The following is a 15,433-nucleotide window of genomic DNA, read 5'->3' as shown; positions in this document are numbered from 1 at the left end:
AGAGTTGGACCATAGAAAAGGCTGGGCACCAAAGAACTGATGCTTTAGAATTGTGGTGCTGGAGATGACTTAAGCCCCTTGGATAGCAAGGAGATCAAATCAATCAATCCTAAAGGAAATCAACCCTGAAAATTCATTGCAAGGATTGATGCTGAAGCTCCAATATTTTGGCCAACAATACAGAAAGCTGACCCATTGGAAAAGATCCTGATGCTGGGAAAGACTGAGGGCAGGAGGAGAAGGGGGCGACAGAGGATAAGATGGTTTGATGGCATCACTGACTCAATGGACATAAATTTGAGCTAATTCTGGGAGATAGTGGAGGACAGAGGAGCCTGATGTGCTGCAGTCCATGGGGTCACAAAGAGTCAGACATGACTTAGCAACTGAATAGCAACATATAGATATTCAAATGGATAGAATATAGAAAATACATGCACACCACATCTTTATCTGCTCATCGGTTGGACACTTCGAGTGCTTCCATATTTTGGCTATTACAAATAATGCTGCTCTAAACACTGAGGTGCGTGTATCTTTTTGAAATTAGTTATTTTCATTTTTTTCATATACATTCCCAGAAGTGGAACAGCTAAATCATATGATAGTTCTGTCTTTATTTTTCTTGAGGAACCTCCAGTTTTCCAAAGATTGGCTGCACCAATTAACACTCCCACCAGCTCTACCGTGTTCCCTTTCCTCTGGTTCCTCACCAACATTTGCTATTTGTGGTCTTCTATTTTTAAATTAGATTGTCTTTTTAGTATGGAGTTGTAGGAGCTGTTTATACACTTTAGATGTTTAACCCAAATGTTTTCTCCCAGACAGTAGATAATGTCTTTTCACTTTGTTGCTGGTCTCCTTTGCCTTAGGAGACAGACCCCAAAAAAATATTGCTATGATTTATGTCAGAGTGTTCTGCCTTTGTTTTTCTCTAAAAGTCTTATGGTTTCCGATCTTACCTTTAGGTCTTTAAGTTTTGAGTTTATTTTTGTATCTTTTCACAATTGTATAGTCTTGCCTCCTTTTAGGTAGATTAATTGAAGACTTTTGAGGGTCCCTTGGACTGCAAGATCCAACCAGTCCATTCTGAAGGAGATCAGCCCTGGGATTTCTTTGGAAGGAATGATGCTAAAGCTGAAGCTCCAGCACTTTGGACACCTCATGCGAAGAGCTGACTCATTGGAAAAGACTCTGATGCTGGGAGGGATTGAGGGCAGGAGGAGATGGGCTGGATGGCATCACCGATTCGATGGACGTGAGTTTGAGTGAACTCTGGGAGTTGGTGATGGATAGGGAGGCCTGGGGTGCTGCAATTCATGGGGTCATAAAGAGTTGGACACGACTGAGTGACTGAACTGAACTTAACTGAATTGACTGTAAGTGTGTGGGCTTATTTATGGGCTCTCTATTCTGTCCCATTGATCTATGTGTCTTTTGTGTGTCAGAAATACACTGTTTTGATTGCTGTAACTTTGTAGTATAGTCTGAAGTCAGGGAGCATGATACCACCAGCTTTATTCTTTTTTCTCCAGACTGTTTTGGCTATACAAGATCTTCTGTGGTTCCATACAAATTTTAGGATTATTTTTTTCTAGTTCTTTGAAAAACTGTTATGAGATTTTGATAGGGGTTGCATTAAACACATTGATTACTTTGGGTATTATGGACATTTTAATATGAATTCTTCCAATCTATGAACATAGGATATTTTCCACTTCTTTTTATCTTCAATTTCCTTCACAAACATCTTAGATCTTTTATCTCCTTGGTTAAGCTAAAAAATTGCTTAAATACTAAAATGTGTTTATACAAATTAATGAATAGGAAGGACTGATGCTGAAGCTGAAACTCCAATACCTTGGCCACCTCATGCGAAGAGTTGACTCATTGGAAAAGACTCTGATGCTGGGAGGGATTGGGGGCAGGAGGAGATGGCTGGATGGCATCACCGACTCGATGGACATGAGTTTGGGTGAACTCTGGGAGTTGGTGATGGACAGGGAGGCCTGGCGTGCTGCGATTCATGGGGTCGCAAAGAGTTGGACATGACTGAGCGACTGAACCGAATGAATAGGCATTACTTAGGCATGTTAATGGGGTTTCCCTGGTGGCTCAGCAGTAGTCTGTGTGCAATGCAGGAGACATGGGTTTGATCCCTGGCTTGGGAAGATACCCTGGAGGAGGGTATGACAACCCACTCTAGGACTCTTGCCTAGAGAATCGCATAGACAGAGGAGCCTGGCAGGCTGCACAGAGTTGGACGTCACTGAAATGACTAAGCAGCAGGCATATCATTTAGTGGAAACTAAGCTAGGCCAGGAATCTGGGTTGGGTGCAGTGCCCATCATTTTCTAACAAGTGAATCCCCACCCAAACAGCAACTGCAATGGATGTCTACACCTGCTCACCTGGTTGAGCAATGAGGTATAAGCAATGCTCTTAGGCTTCACGCCAGAATTGCTTGGGATAATGTGTATGAGGCAGCTGGCGCGGTGTCTGCATGTGGTCAACACTTCACTCTCAACTAGTTTCACTTCCATAATAAGTACTACAAAGTAGTGGCAAATAGCAAAGAAATGTACATTTCAAAAGTCTAAATGGATAGCATTTTAAGCAGTTCAGTGAATTTTGACTTGAACTTCTCAAGATAAATTCATTATGGGTGGTAAAGTAGTGCACTATTAAGAACCAGCATTTTTCTCATTATATATAAAGCCCTTTTATCAGTGTGCTTTTAGAGTCTGTGCAGTTCAGTTCAGTCGCTCAGTTGTGTCTGACTCTTTGCGACTCCATGTATCGCAGCACGCCAGGCCTCCCTGTCCATCACTAACTCCTGGAGTTCACCCAAACTCAGGTCCATTGAGTCGGTAATGCCATCCAGCCATCTCATCCTCTGTCGTCCCCTTCTCCTCCTGCCCCCAGTCCCTCCCAGCATCAGGGTCTTTTCCAATGAGTCATCTCTTCACAAGAGGTGGCCAAAGTCCTGGAGTTTCAGCCTCAGCATCAGTCCTTCCAATGAACACCCAGGGCTGATCTCCTTTAGGATGGACTGGTTGGATCTCCTTGCAGTCCAAGGGACTCTCAAGAGTCTTCTCCAACACCACAGTTCAAAAGCATCAATTCTTCGGTGCTCAGCTTTCTTCACAGTCAAACTCTCACATCCATACATGACCACTGGAAAAATCATAGCCTGACTAGATGGACCTTTGTTGGCAAAGTAATATCTCTGCTTTTGAATATGCTATCTAGGCTGGTCATAACTTTTCTTCCAAGGAGTAAGCGTCTTTTAACTTCATGGCTGCAGTCACCATCTGTGGTGATTTTGGAGCCGCCCAAAAAATAAAGTCTGACAGTGTTTCCCCATCTATTTCCCATGAAGTGATGGGACCAGATGCCATGATCTTAGTTTTCTGAATGTTGAGCTTTAAGCCAACTTTTTCACTCTCCTCTTTCACTTTCATCAACAGGCTTTTTAGTTCCTCTTCCCTTTCTGCCATAAGGGTGGTGTCATCTGCATATCTGAGGTTATTGATATTTCTTCCGGCAATCTTGATTCCAGCTTATGCTTCTTCCAGCCCAGCGTTTCTCATGATGTACTCTGCATGTAAGTTAAATATATGAGTCTGTGCAAGTAGTCACTAAATTATATGAACTTCTTTTTTCTAAAAGATTTTTTTAAAATGTGAACTTTTTTTTATTGAATTTGTTATAATATTGTTTCTGTTGTGTGTTTTAGTGTTTTCACCAGGAGGCATGTGAGATCTTAGCTTCCCAATCAGGGATCAAACCAGCACCCCCTGCATTAGAAGGGGAAGTCTTAATTGCTGGACCACCAGGGAAGCCCCCCTTCCTTTCTTAAGTGGGGAAAAAGTTATACTTTCCCTTCCTAGTGCTTATAACTAGTGCCTTCAACGAAAAACAGCTTGAAATATTAACATTCAGAAATCATACAGAAATTTAAGTTCTAGACTTACATGCTCATTGGAAACCAGATCCTTCTTTCTACATGGTGTAAACAAAACGTCTATTTTATTGCAGAAGTCGTGGAATGATGAGTCAGAAACTGTGCATGTAAGAAAAAACATGTTTCCACTGGATGGCACCCAGGAATTCCTGTTTGTAAAGTGAAATTTTCTTTCCTAGCCACACCCATTTACAGAGTTCAGCTCCAAGACACTGAAGAACAGTAGTTACATAAATTCCCTCTCATTCCACACGCATTTTCTGCAGGCTAGGAACCAATGACGACTTCCAGTGAATTGAGGCAAGGGATGACTACAAGGAAAGTAGTGGAGTCAGGGGAATAAGCCTTGGAACAGATAAGGGTAGACACAGAGAGGAACCTAGAAACCAGTGTAGGGGTGCCTGGGCTAAAGAAGACACATGCTTTTATTTTAACTTTCTAATTAGTAATACATGAATGTTTTTAATTCTGGAAATCAGCAGATATACTAGTACAGAGTGACTCACACTATTAATCTGAGGGGGAAAAAAACAACCTCAACAAGTACTCCGCACTAAACACTTGAGATAACAGGTTAACAAACTCCAGTAATACAGGAAATTACCTACACCCAAGGGATAGTTGGTTACTCTTCTTCCTTTGGGATTCCAAATCAAAGAAAATTAGTAAAAATATACTGCCACCTGACAAATTCTTCATCATATTCTAACTGATGTTTAAGAATATGACTGCAAAGAAGAATATTTCCACTAAATTTGTAAGTTCAGTGGATTGGGAGATACTATATTAAGACAAAGTTACGCATAAAGCCAAATACCCACATGCATAAAAGAAAATCAGAAAAACTTAAAACATTTTAAACCAAAATGAAGCAAGAAGGACCTTATTTTCAGTATGAATATTCTCATTTTTTTTTATAGAACCAAGGCTTTCTTTCCCTCTTTTCTGTGGCAGAGAAGGCTAAAGGTAAGCAAGACCAACAGAGTGGATGGGGTACAGGGACAGAAACTAAAAGGAACAAATCTTATTAGAGAAATGGAGGAAAGTTCGTTAGTTTTTGGGTATCCTGAAGTCTCAGAGCCTACGCTGACATTAGCACCACTAGTGTTTGCGAAGAGAGCAATTGGGTCTTTGAACAACAGATGTAATAATGGAGGTAGATGCTTCCAATGGAAAGCCTAACTCCACCGCTGGGTGCACGAGAAAGGGAACTGGGTGATTACGGAGGTGTGGACCACAGGTCTAACGTCATAAGAAATGGGGTGTGGGGAAAGGAATAAATTAGAAGGTTGGGATTAACATATGCACACTATATAAAACAGACGGACAAGGACCTACTGTATAGGTAGGTCTACTGTACAGGAATCCTACTCAGTACTCTGCAATAACTTCTGTGGGAAAGAATCTGAAAATAGAAGTAAACATATGTATAACTCAATCACTATGCTGTACACCTGAAACTAACATTGCAAATCAACTATACTGCAATATAAAACGAAAATTAAAAAAAGAGAAAGAAAGGGGGTCTGAAGTCAAGGACTATGGCTCACAGTAATCTGTGCTTTCAATTCACCAGAGTAGACTAAAGAAACACCACCCAGGACAATGTTTATTATTTATCAAACTTAGTAACATTGGAGGAAGGGTTGGTAATAGAACTTTGTAATCACTCCTTTGATTCTCCAGAGAAGTTAACCTAATATATACTTATTTTGAGCTAACTAGTATCCAGATGTTTGAAAAGAACATCAGTGAAATGCAGACATCTGCAAACCATACACAGCACAAAATGTTTCTCAGCCTTTTAACTTAATTCTCAAAGATTTTCCTTACTACCTTCAAGGCCTAAGATTGGTGTACAGTAAGTTTTTCTAGAAGGAAAAAAATCGAAAGCAAAAACTGGCTACGTTGCTATGGTGATAAAGAAAACACACCAGCTGATTACGCTAAAAAAGATGCAGCGAAAACCACTGCCGAGTAGCTTGAATTTTTCTTCCTTTTCCTAGCTGACTCAGAATCAAAACATACAAAAAGCTCTTAGCGACTGAGGAAGCTTTGTTTTTTTTATGATGAATCATTAACTAAATAATACATTCATGTAAATTCAAATGGTTTTAAATGTCACTTGAACCTGGATCTTTTAATAGGGTTTGATTTATGGATTAGAAATTCGATTCCCATCTGTATTTTGTCTTTTCAGAAACTATACTCAATAACCAAGAGTTCTATCACAAAAATAGAAACCTATAAAGGCAAAGAGGACTTACAACTCTTACTAATGTTCACGCACTACCACACTTGCCATTTACTCATTAGAATCTATTTTCTGAATAATATAATCCCCTAATTCGCAATGAAAGAACATAACTTAATTTAAAATGAGGAGAGAAGGCAAAGAACCAGTGAGAAACCAGTAGCTACCCACCAGCAAGTAATGGCCATACAAAATACCCAAAGTGTCACAAAAATTCCTTCAGCCTCAGGAAGGAGTATTTAGTTCAGGAGCTAAGGACTGCTTTTGAAATTATCCATGTAAGAAGGCAGCGAACACTTCACAGTTTTAACCTATTATCAAAATTTTTATTTTAAGCACTTTGGAGAGATAAATCTAAGCCTTCTGGAAGTGAATGTCTAACAGATGCTGAAAAAATGGAATGGAAAATGTATTTCTTTCCATTGAAATTTCAAAATTATATAACATATATGCCTGTCTTCATCAAAATTCAAATACGGAAAAGCAGATGTCTCCTGATTACCACTTATGACCTCATTCTTCAGGGGTGAATATTCTTAGCAACTTAGATGTATATGTATCCTCCCAAGTCATTTCCCTGCATTTATGTACATGCATATCTATAGAACACATAGCTCTGTTTTATGCTTAAGTATTTAACTTACTGCCCAACGGATGGAGGAAAGAATCTGCATTAAGGGGGGGAGGGAAGATTCTGTTAATTTTTGTTTTACTGATTCCTTACTCTGATGATAATACTAAACTTAGTCACACCTTCATACCAAATAGGTCTTGGGAATGATGCTAGTAAGACTTGTGAAGATACAGTAGGTAACATTTAGTAAAAGACAGTTTGTTATAAAAAGGTTCAAAGAGGTAAAGGCTCACATTTTCAGATATCTAGTTTCATATCTATTATTTACAAGTCTAGGAGATCTCTGAGAGGGATCTTAAGAGAGGAAGAGAATTATGGGGATATTGGAGGCAAGGTAGGGACAGGTGCCACAGAGACTATACTTTGCAAGGATAAAGCTGAGAAAAATACATGCCTGTGTTTTTTTCCTAAGGACCATTTTACACCAGATTTCCTTTATTTTCAAAGTCCAATCCTCTTTCCTTGTAACACTTCTTTCCCTAATACCAGTTTTTCTATCAGTGTCTCAGAGGAGAAAACCGAGTTATCTTTGACTCTCCATTCCATGCACCCTACCTGCAGGGGAATCCTGAAGCTATCAAGGAGCCAATAATTGGTTCATCAGAACAAAAGGTGCTCTTATTCACCCAGGAAATTCTAAGGGCTTTAGGAACTCTGTATAGGATGCTCCTGCCATCCCCCATAACTCTGGAAATTACAAGGATTTCAGGGGCTCTGTGTTAGCAACTAGAGTCGAAGGCCAAATATTGAAACAATGGGCACGCTCAGAACCCCTATCACTCAGGAAATTACACGGGTTTTAAAATTTCTGTATTAGTAATCAAATGAATATTTATGCTATAAAACCCTACTTTTCACTATTGACAAACACAGTCTGTCCTCACGGCCCCAACACACACAGTCCTGCCTCCTGCTAGACCTCTGGTCACCTCCTCTTTGACATCTCTGTATCTGAAATGACCTTTTCCCAATCTAAGTCCTATCCAGCTTTACCTACCTCTAGACAGTTTTTCTCTGGCATCTTCCTTGAACTCCTACTGCAGCAACATATTATTCAGAGTGTTTTCAACTGTGTCACTAGAATCCGCCTGCAATGCAGGAGACCAGGGTTCCATCCCTGGGTTGGGAAGATCCCTTGGAGAAGGGAATGGCTAACCACTCCAGAATTCTTGCCTGGAGAATTCCATGCACAGAGGAGCCTGGTGGACTACTGTCCATGGGGCTGCAGAGTCGGACACGACTGAACAGCTAACGCTTTTTAGGAAAGGAAAATCAGCCTTTATAATTTTCATTTGTGTCATCTTTCACATTTTCAACTAGGCAAGAAGCAATTCAGCAAAAGTAGAGGGTCTGAGAGACTTTCACCAGGAACAGTCAAGAGAAGTAATAGTGATTCACGATCAAGTTTGCTTAGTTTATAGAAGAGACACCCAGAAGAAAGCTATTTTAAAAATTATTGCACTGACTAGTAACAAATTTTGATTAACTCTTACATGATTCAATTTTTAACTTTTTACATGAATAAACCCAGACAGTAAAGACTCAGAAGGTGGGTGCCGGAATCATATGGCTAGAACCTGAACTGAAGCCTACTACTTACTGCCGTGAACTCCCCCCAAAGAAGACATTCTTTCACCTTGGTATCTGCATCAGGAAATCTGGGTCAACAGTGCATTCATGGTTTTGAGAAATCAAAGCAGTGATGTATGAAACGCTCTTAGTGAAATGAATGGTGTAAGACTCAACAAAGTCTAGCCCCTTGTTTTGCCAGCTGACCTTTGTGAAAGCAGACTCTCCCGGGTACAGTTGCCTTTTGAAAGGTAATCAGAAATATTCTGAGCAGCCCTCTCCCAGACTGTCTTCTTGCCCTTCAGAAAACCTTTCCTGCCTTTATTAATAGTATTAACACTTCAGTTTTGTTAGTGTGTAGTGCAATCTGCATTAATTTCTGCCTCTGGAAAGGCAAAAACATTGATTCATCTGGATAGCTAGGTCAGTTTTAGATAACAGTTGTGGTCTGAAGACTGTTCACGGTTATCTTGTAGGAAAGGACTGGGAATAGAGCTGCTTCATTTTATAACTTTCACAAATATTCACAAAAATTATTCACAATTATTCACAAATGTTCACAAATTATTAGAACATTTGTATTTTAACAGGGATTTGTAGGGTGGAGCAGTTATGGGCCCATTTATGAATCAACATGCTTCATTAAAGTGCTATTTAAAGGTTTTTCCCTTCATTATTTATAACAATCTAATTATTATGCAAAATAATCAGGAAAAAAAAAGTCTCATGTCAGAGACTATATAGCCTAGGAATTTTCAACATCCAGAAGTTGATATTTTAGGCTTTATTCCTCAGTTATCTTTAACATAACTGGAAAAGAAACAATTTTATTAAGCAATCTAAATTATCACCAACAGCGCTAAAGCCAATTTCCTCCCACTATATAAATTATAAAGTCTAAGTAATTCTCTACACTTAGCAATTTACATGTCAGTTTTACTGGAGTTTGATACATACTATTGATGTTTGTCCTCAAATTTTTGATGCCCCAATTCCTGCAACGTGTCCTTTGCATAATGAGTAAGTAGTAAGTGTTTGTCTTTCTGCATATAGGGTTTTTACTGCCAAAGCAAACTAGCCAGAGGAATTCACACCAAGCGACAGGAAGACGGAAGGACAGTCAGGTCTCTTGTATAGGTCTCCTCCATTATCAGGGCTTTTCATTCCCTAGTATTTCTGGGGAAAGCATCTGGCTCCATGAAATAAAAAAGACTCTTATAACAGCAACACCAATTCATATTTAACTAAACAATATTAAAAAGAACAACAGGGCTACTACCACAGGGCTAAGGGCTAGAGGGCAGAAGACATATAAGCTACCTGTGCTCTAAATGACCTTTCAGACTGAGTTAAATATATAGACACAGACTCACTCTAAACATACTACCCAGTGTGAATTTATTCAAACTTACCTATGTTTTGACCGTTGTCAATTCAGCCTAAGAGAAATAAATCTGAAACTTTTTTTTTTTCAGTGTAAGCAGAGGAAGTCTCATTTTGAAACAGTATCAGTACTTTCTACAGTTTTCCCCAAAGTACTACTATTTACCACAAAATCAGATCCCAAAGGCTGAAGGGGGCTTCAATACTGTATTAACTCCAACCCTTATAGGGCTTCCCTGCCCCACCCCCTACATTCAGCTGCCCGAAGACAACAACAAAGACCATCTACCTCCTACTGTTTCTTTTTTGCATTTTGGTTCTTAAAAAGTCAGCCAATGGGTTAATATACACTTTTTTTGGGTGCCGACATTTGCAGCTGAATAAGACAATGTATCAGAATTACATCAGCTTTATTTAAATGATAATTTTAGAAAGTTCTGAGAGGAAAAGTCAGTCACAGGAATTTGGACTCAACATTTTTAGCCTGAGGACTAAAAGGAGTGGGGGATGGGAGGACTGGAGAGGAGAGAAAGCAAATTGACTCTTGCATCCATGAACTGCTCTCATCAATCTCTCTGCTTCTCTCCAATGAGTTAAATGATTTTTCTCCTAAAAAGGTACATTAATCTCAGGTAGAACCATAGCCAATACAACACAGAGGGTTTATTCTGAGAAAGTTAATAGGAATAATCACTGATAATGAATGTTTTCAGCACGTTTGAAAGAGTCTTCTCAAAGCAAATTACACAAGATTAATCTTCGCTGAAAATATCTCAGGCCTCTCTTGAAACTTTCTGTCAGAGCATGAAGCACACTCTTTTGCAAATCCTTAACAGATGCAAACCTACTGGCTTCCTTTAAATATGGTATGTGGGAAAAGAGAAGCATAAAAACATTTGTATTATTAAATATTTACTTGGTACACATTAGCCACCCTCAGTTCTTAAAACTACTTGTTTCCCTTACAGAGATTATAAATTAGATTGTTGTTTTGTTTCAACCTTAAGAATTTTATGTTGGAAAACTCAGGTGTAAGGTTGCTCTTGAAGAAAGATTAGAAAGCTGAGGATTGGAGAGAATGACGATGAAGAGCAGACAAGGGTCCTCCCCAACTCAAACAAGCTGGTTGAGAAGGCGGTTGAGTGAAGATGGGGAGAGAAGCGTGCTTAGGAGGGTAAATTCACATGGCTAATCCAAAGCATTTAAAAAGTCTCAATCACCTAATACATGTTGTATTTCTAAAAATAGTTAATAACTTCCTTGTAGTATTTAATTAGAAGTGAAAAAGAAAAACCCAGTGAAAATAAGTCCTTCTTGGAATATACATTCTCTGCAATAAGATGGGGATGATAAATGGGTAGGAAGATTCCAGAGTGTCATGAAAGCAAAGTATGGATGTCTATAGTACATCTGTTTTGCAGATCATCTATTTAGTATCCTGTTCATTATCTTAAGCAATCTAAAATATGCTGAAGAGCCTTCATAGCTACATAATCCTTCCCAATCCCGCTCCCTCTGTATTCCTTAAGATAATATACTCATCAGTTTATACACGCTGATTTTCTTTTGTATTATCTTGCAATGGTTGCTACTACTTATTAGGTGCAATCCAGTTTCTGTTTATATGCTGGGATTTAGCAGTGCTTTCAGTAGCAAACCTTCTTGTAAACAGGATAAAAAGAACAGAGAATTGTATCTTAACATTCCAGTTACTAGAACCTAGTAGAAGCAAGCGCTACAATAACAGTGCTTTCTATAGCTGATGCAATTTATTCATGTTTTGGTATTAAAAACTATGGCAAAATGAAGAGGACTAACAAACTAGGGCAAACTTCAGTTGCTTTCGTGAGTTTGTGGAGCTGTGACTCATCATAGGAGAGGACATGGCATAAAGAAACAGAATATAAAGAACTTCAAAGAAATGGACTCAGATCCTGCAGGAAAACAAATATACTGGCTTAGCTGCGTATCTCTTAAGCAACTGCAAAATAACGTCAACAAGGCACATAAACGTGATGTCCACTCTTCAGAAGCAACTACAGTTTAATATTTGCTAACTTGGCCTCTTCTAACATCTTTGCTTCTCTAGGGAGCCGGAATGTGAATTGCTGGTTTTGAGAAGAAGGGAGTGGACAGAAAGAAGGCAGGCGATGTAGATGGACAGAGTGTGTTTTATATAGCATTGGGGCTGCAATGGGAAATCAGAGATCAAAGAAGTTCAAAAGTTGGTTTTAAAAGAGGAAATTGAGAGCTAGAGGATAATTAAGCTCTAAAGGTTAAGTCCTAGAAGTGGGTGGGGTCAATGCAAATTTAGCAAGAAGTAAAAGTAAATCATTAAGCAGTCTGAAGCAACCTTTGTTCCTGGGCTAAGAATGCCAGCAGAGCGCAAACTTTCCTCCTAGAGAGATTTCTAAAAATCATCCTTAGAAGTCAGGCAGTATTAACAGAACACTGGACCTGATTTACTGAGACAAAGGGTCCAGCCCAACATCCTCTGTGCTTATTAGGCAATCCCCAGCTGGATTCTACCTCCCCGAGTTCTTTATTCTACACATTTTTTTAGTAGAAAAAAGTGGTTTTGCCACTGTTAAGCACGATTAAAAATGCACTGTGCGATTTTAAGGAGTAAAAAAGAGAGGGGAGCCTTTTTTCTTTTTTGCTCAAAAAAAGCAATCTGACTGCAGAAGCCAAATCTACAGACACTCAAAAACTACTACAAACCCGGTGACTATCAAATTCTAGCCGATTCAACCCCTTTCTTCAAGTACTTTTCCCCCTCAAACTCAAACGTGGTGCTAGCCTGGACCAGTACACACCCCCACAGCTACTTCATTCCATTGGCTGGCAGGCGGTCTTGCAGTCTACACCCTTCAGATCTACCCTCGGTGTTAGTCTGATGTTACACTGTTCATGTATTACCATTTTGTGTGTGTGCGCAAAGCTGCCACAGCAGGAAAATAATTTAAAAGCTCGACTATAATTAATAAATTCATTTAGTTAGTAAGACTGTAGATTTCGATTCATTTTGTTGTGTTCCTGTATCATCTGTCACTACTGTGGAAGAGTGAAAAAATCCGAGAACAATTATTTCATGCTTTGCATTCGCTTGAGTCATAGAAGATCACAAAATCTTGCAGAGGCAGACAGATGGGGCTGTCATTTTCTTTTCTACAAGTGCTCTTGGTCAAGACCCACACTGCTTGTCACAGTGCCTAGGATCAAAAGAGCAATGTAGTGTCTTCTGCATACAGCATCAAGCTCGCGGGGGGAGGACCAACTACGGGGTGGTGATGGAGCAGAAAATTCACTATCCATCGGAGCCTGACACGGCTGAGGCCGGGACTTGGGGGAACGGGGACAGCGTGGGAGGGCGGCGGTACCAGCCCGGGCTGGGCTGAGCGGTGAACCCCCGAGGCTGCAGGCCAGGCGGGGCGGGGCAGGACACAAGGGGCTCACCTCCCTTGCAGGGCGTGCGGTGCTGGCTGTGCTGGGCCCGGTAGCCCTCGATGACTTCCCAGGAGCCGTCGTCGCGCCGGATGGGGAAGGACAGGCTCAGCACATGGTTGCAGGGCTTGATGATCCGCAGGATGCCACGCACCCGGTTCCGCTTCTGCTCCTCGGTCTCCCGGGTCTTGAGGTCCTCCACCAGCTTGTCCTCCACGATGCTGGCACCGCGGTCAAAGAAGCCCTCCACCATCTTGAAGAAGTTGGGGTCGTCCTCGCGGTCGGCCGCCGCCTCGCTGTAGTGTCGCCGAGCGGGTGGCACGGGCCCTGGCTGCGGGGCGGCGACGGCTGCGGCAGCCTGCCCGCGGGCCCGGCCCAGCAGCACGGCCGAGTCGGCAGCCACGGAGCCCAGGGCGGCGGGCCCGACGCGGGACAGCAGCAGCGCTTCACCCAGGCACCGGTACATGGCGGCGGGACGGAGGCCACGGAGGAGAGGCGCGCTCACAGGCCCGGAGACGGACGGAGGGAGGAAGGGCCCGGCGCGGGCTGCCCTTTTAAGCCACAGCTTCCTGCCTTCCTGGCTATCCCCTCCCCTCCGGCGCTAGCCGCCTAACGGGGAGGACGGACTCTGGGTGCCACGGGCCAACGTCGCCTGTGAATGGCAGGGCGGGGGGCGCGCACCGCCCAGGGAGCCGGGCCTCCGCCTCCGCCGCGGCCTCGCCCGGCCTCCCCGGCGGCGGCGTGAGCCGGCGGGGACGCTCGGGGGCGCGCAGTCGCGGTCGGGCCGGACGCGCATGCTCGCAGGGGGGGGGCGGGGCGAGGGCTCCCGCACGGGGCTGGGATCTGCGGGGAAGAGCCGGAGCCGCAGGTCTGTGCGCAGCCCGGGCCTCTCCCGGGGAGGGGTTTTGACTGGGGTGGGGGGGGAGGCCCTCCGTGGGAGAGGCCTACCCGCCTCGTGGGGGCGCTAAGAGTCTGGTCCCAAGCCCGCGGGCGGCCTGGCGGTGGGCCCAGGGTGGGTGAGTCATGGGTGTCCCTCCTTTCCGCCCGCGCGCTCTCGGGCGGGGCGGCCATCCTGTCACCCCTGCGCCTGTCTTCGGGTGGCAGGGAGAAGCACCGTTTGGAGGTTGGGCTAAGAGCTGGTCTTTATCCGCTGGGACTGAGACGCACTTTGGTCTTTGGAGTTGGAGTTTTGAAGTGTCTTGCAAGAAATGGAAGGGAGAAGGCTTGGGAGCTGGGGACTCCCTTGTCTATTGGTTTTCACCGCTTTAAGTTTTAAATTTTGTCCCATTCAACCACTGCGTGAGGTTGAGATAGTTATGTGAATCATTGTTGTTTATCTTTCTGAAATTTACTGAGTGTTTCCGCATTTCAGAGATATGTTCTCGAAATAGTTAAAAAAACAACACTATAGAACTGCAGTAATACTCCAGGATATTCTTTCTCAGTAGTAAATGTACTAATAGTCCAGAATAGCATTTGTAAAGGTTAAAAGACATCAGGGTTTAATTATGTACTTACACAAACTTGATGAGAAATGCTAGTTAATAGACTTCTATGGGTACAGTTAGATGCTTGTAAAAGTCTGATGACTCAGTTTTTAAGACAAGCTATCAAAGGCCACATTACCAACTTAAGTGGTTCCAGTGTAGGTTGGTGATTTTAAAATAGTACCTTTTTGACCTGCAAAACGACTTTGCCTCCTGACATTCACTTTATTCATCTGTTAATTAGCATATGGAAGAGAATGTTTCAATTCTTACAATTTTCTGTGAAGTATAAGGTGAGAGCCTAGATCAGTTAAATTACTTTCATCTATTCAGTGTACTGTCAAAACAAAAAAAGGTGGAGCTTATGTTTTATCTTATTTGCTAGACAGTTAATAGTCATTTATATTTGTATTGTGTTTTCAGTGGTAACTGTTCTCTGGACTGAATCCTGAATTTGTCTTGTTGGTCAAAGGATTAAGGTATCAAGTTTCCTTTTCACTGGTTAGTGTTATTGTATATTGCAAAAACAACAACAACCAAAAACCTTAAAAAGTATCAGAATAAAATGATTAGAATCAGTAAACATCGAAATTCAGATTAAATTCTTAGGTATGGTTTGAAGAAAGTGTTTTAAAAGCTTAGTTTTATTGCACTTCTCTATCTCCTTCTTGATAACGACAGCTTTCAGAAAAATA

General features: G+C 41.8%; 1 protein-coding gene across 1 annotated transcript in view; it reads right to left on the bottom strand.

Moving 5' to 3' along the window:
* Positions 1-13,717, bottom strand: part of GLUD1 (glutamate dehydrogenase 1) — a 38,792-nt gene extending 25,075 nt beyond the window's left edge. Inside the window, exon 1 of the mRNA XM_068983183.1 lies at positions 13,264-13,717. Coding sequence (XP_068839284.1) covers positions 13,264-13,717 — 454 coding nt within the window. The remainder of the gene's footprint in view (positions 1-13,263) is intronic.
* Between the last annotated feature and the right edge of the window lie 1,716 nt (positions 13,718-15,433).

The sequence above is a fragment of the Capricornis sumatraensis genome, chromosome 10, assembly GCF_032405125.1.
Source record: "Capricornis sumatraensis isolate serow.1 chromosome 10, serow.2, whole genome shotgun sequence".
NCBI classification, from domain to species: Eukaryota; Metazoa; Chordata; class Mammalia; order Artiodactyla; family Bovidae; genus Capricornis; species Capricornis sumatraensis.
Note: the sequence above shows the minus strand (reverse complement) of the source record. Positions and strands in the feature narration are given on the sequence as shown.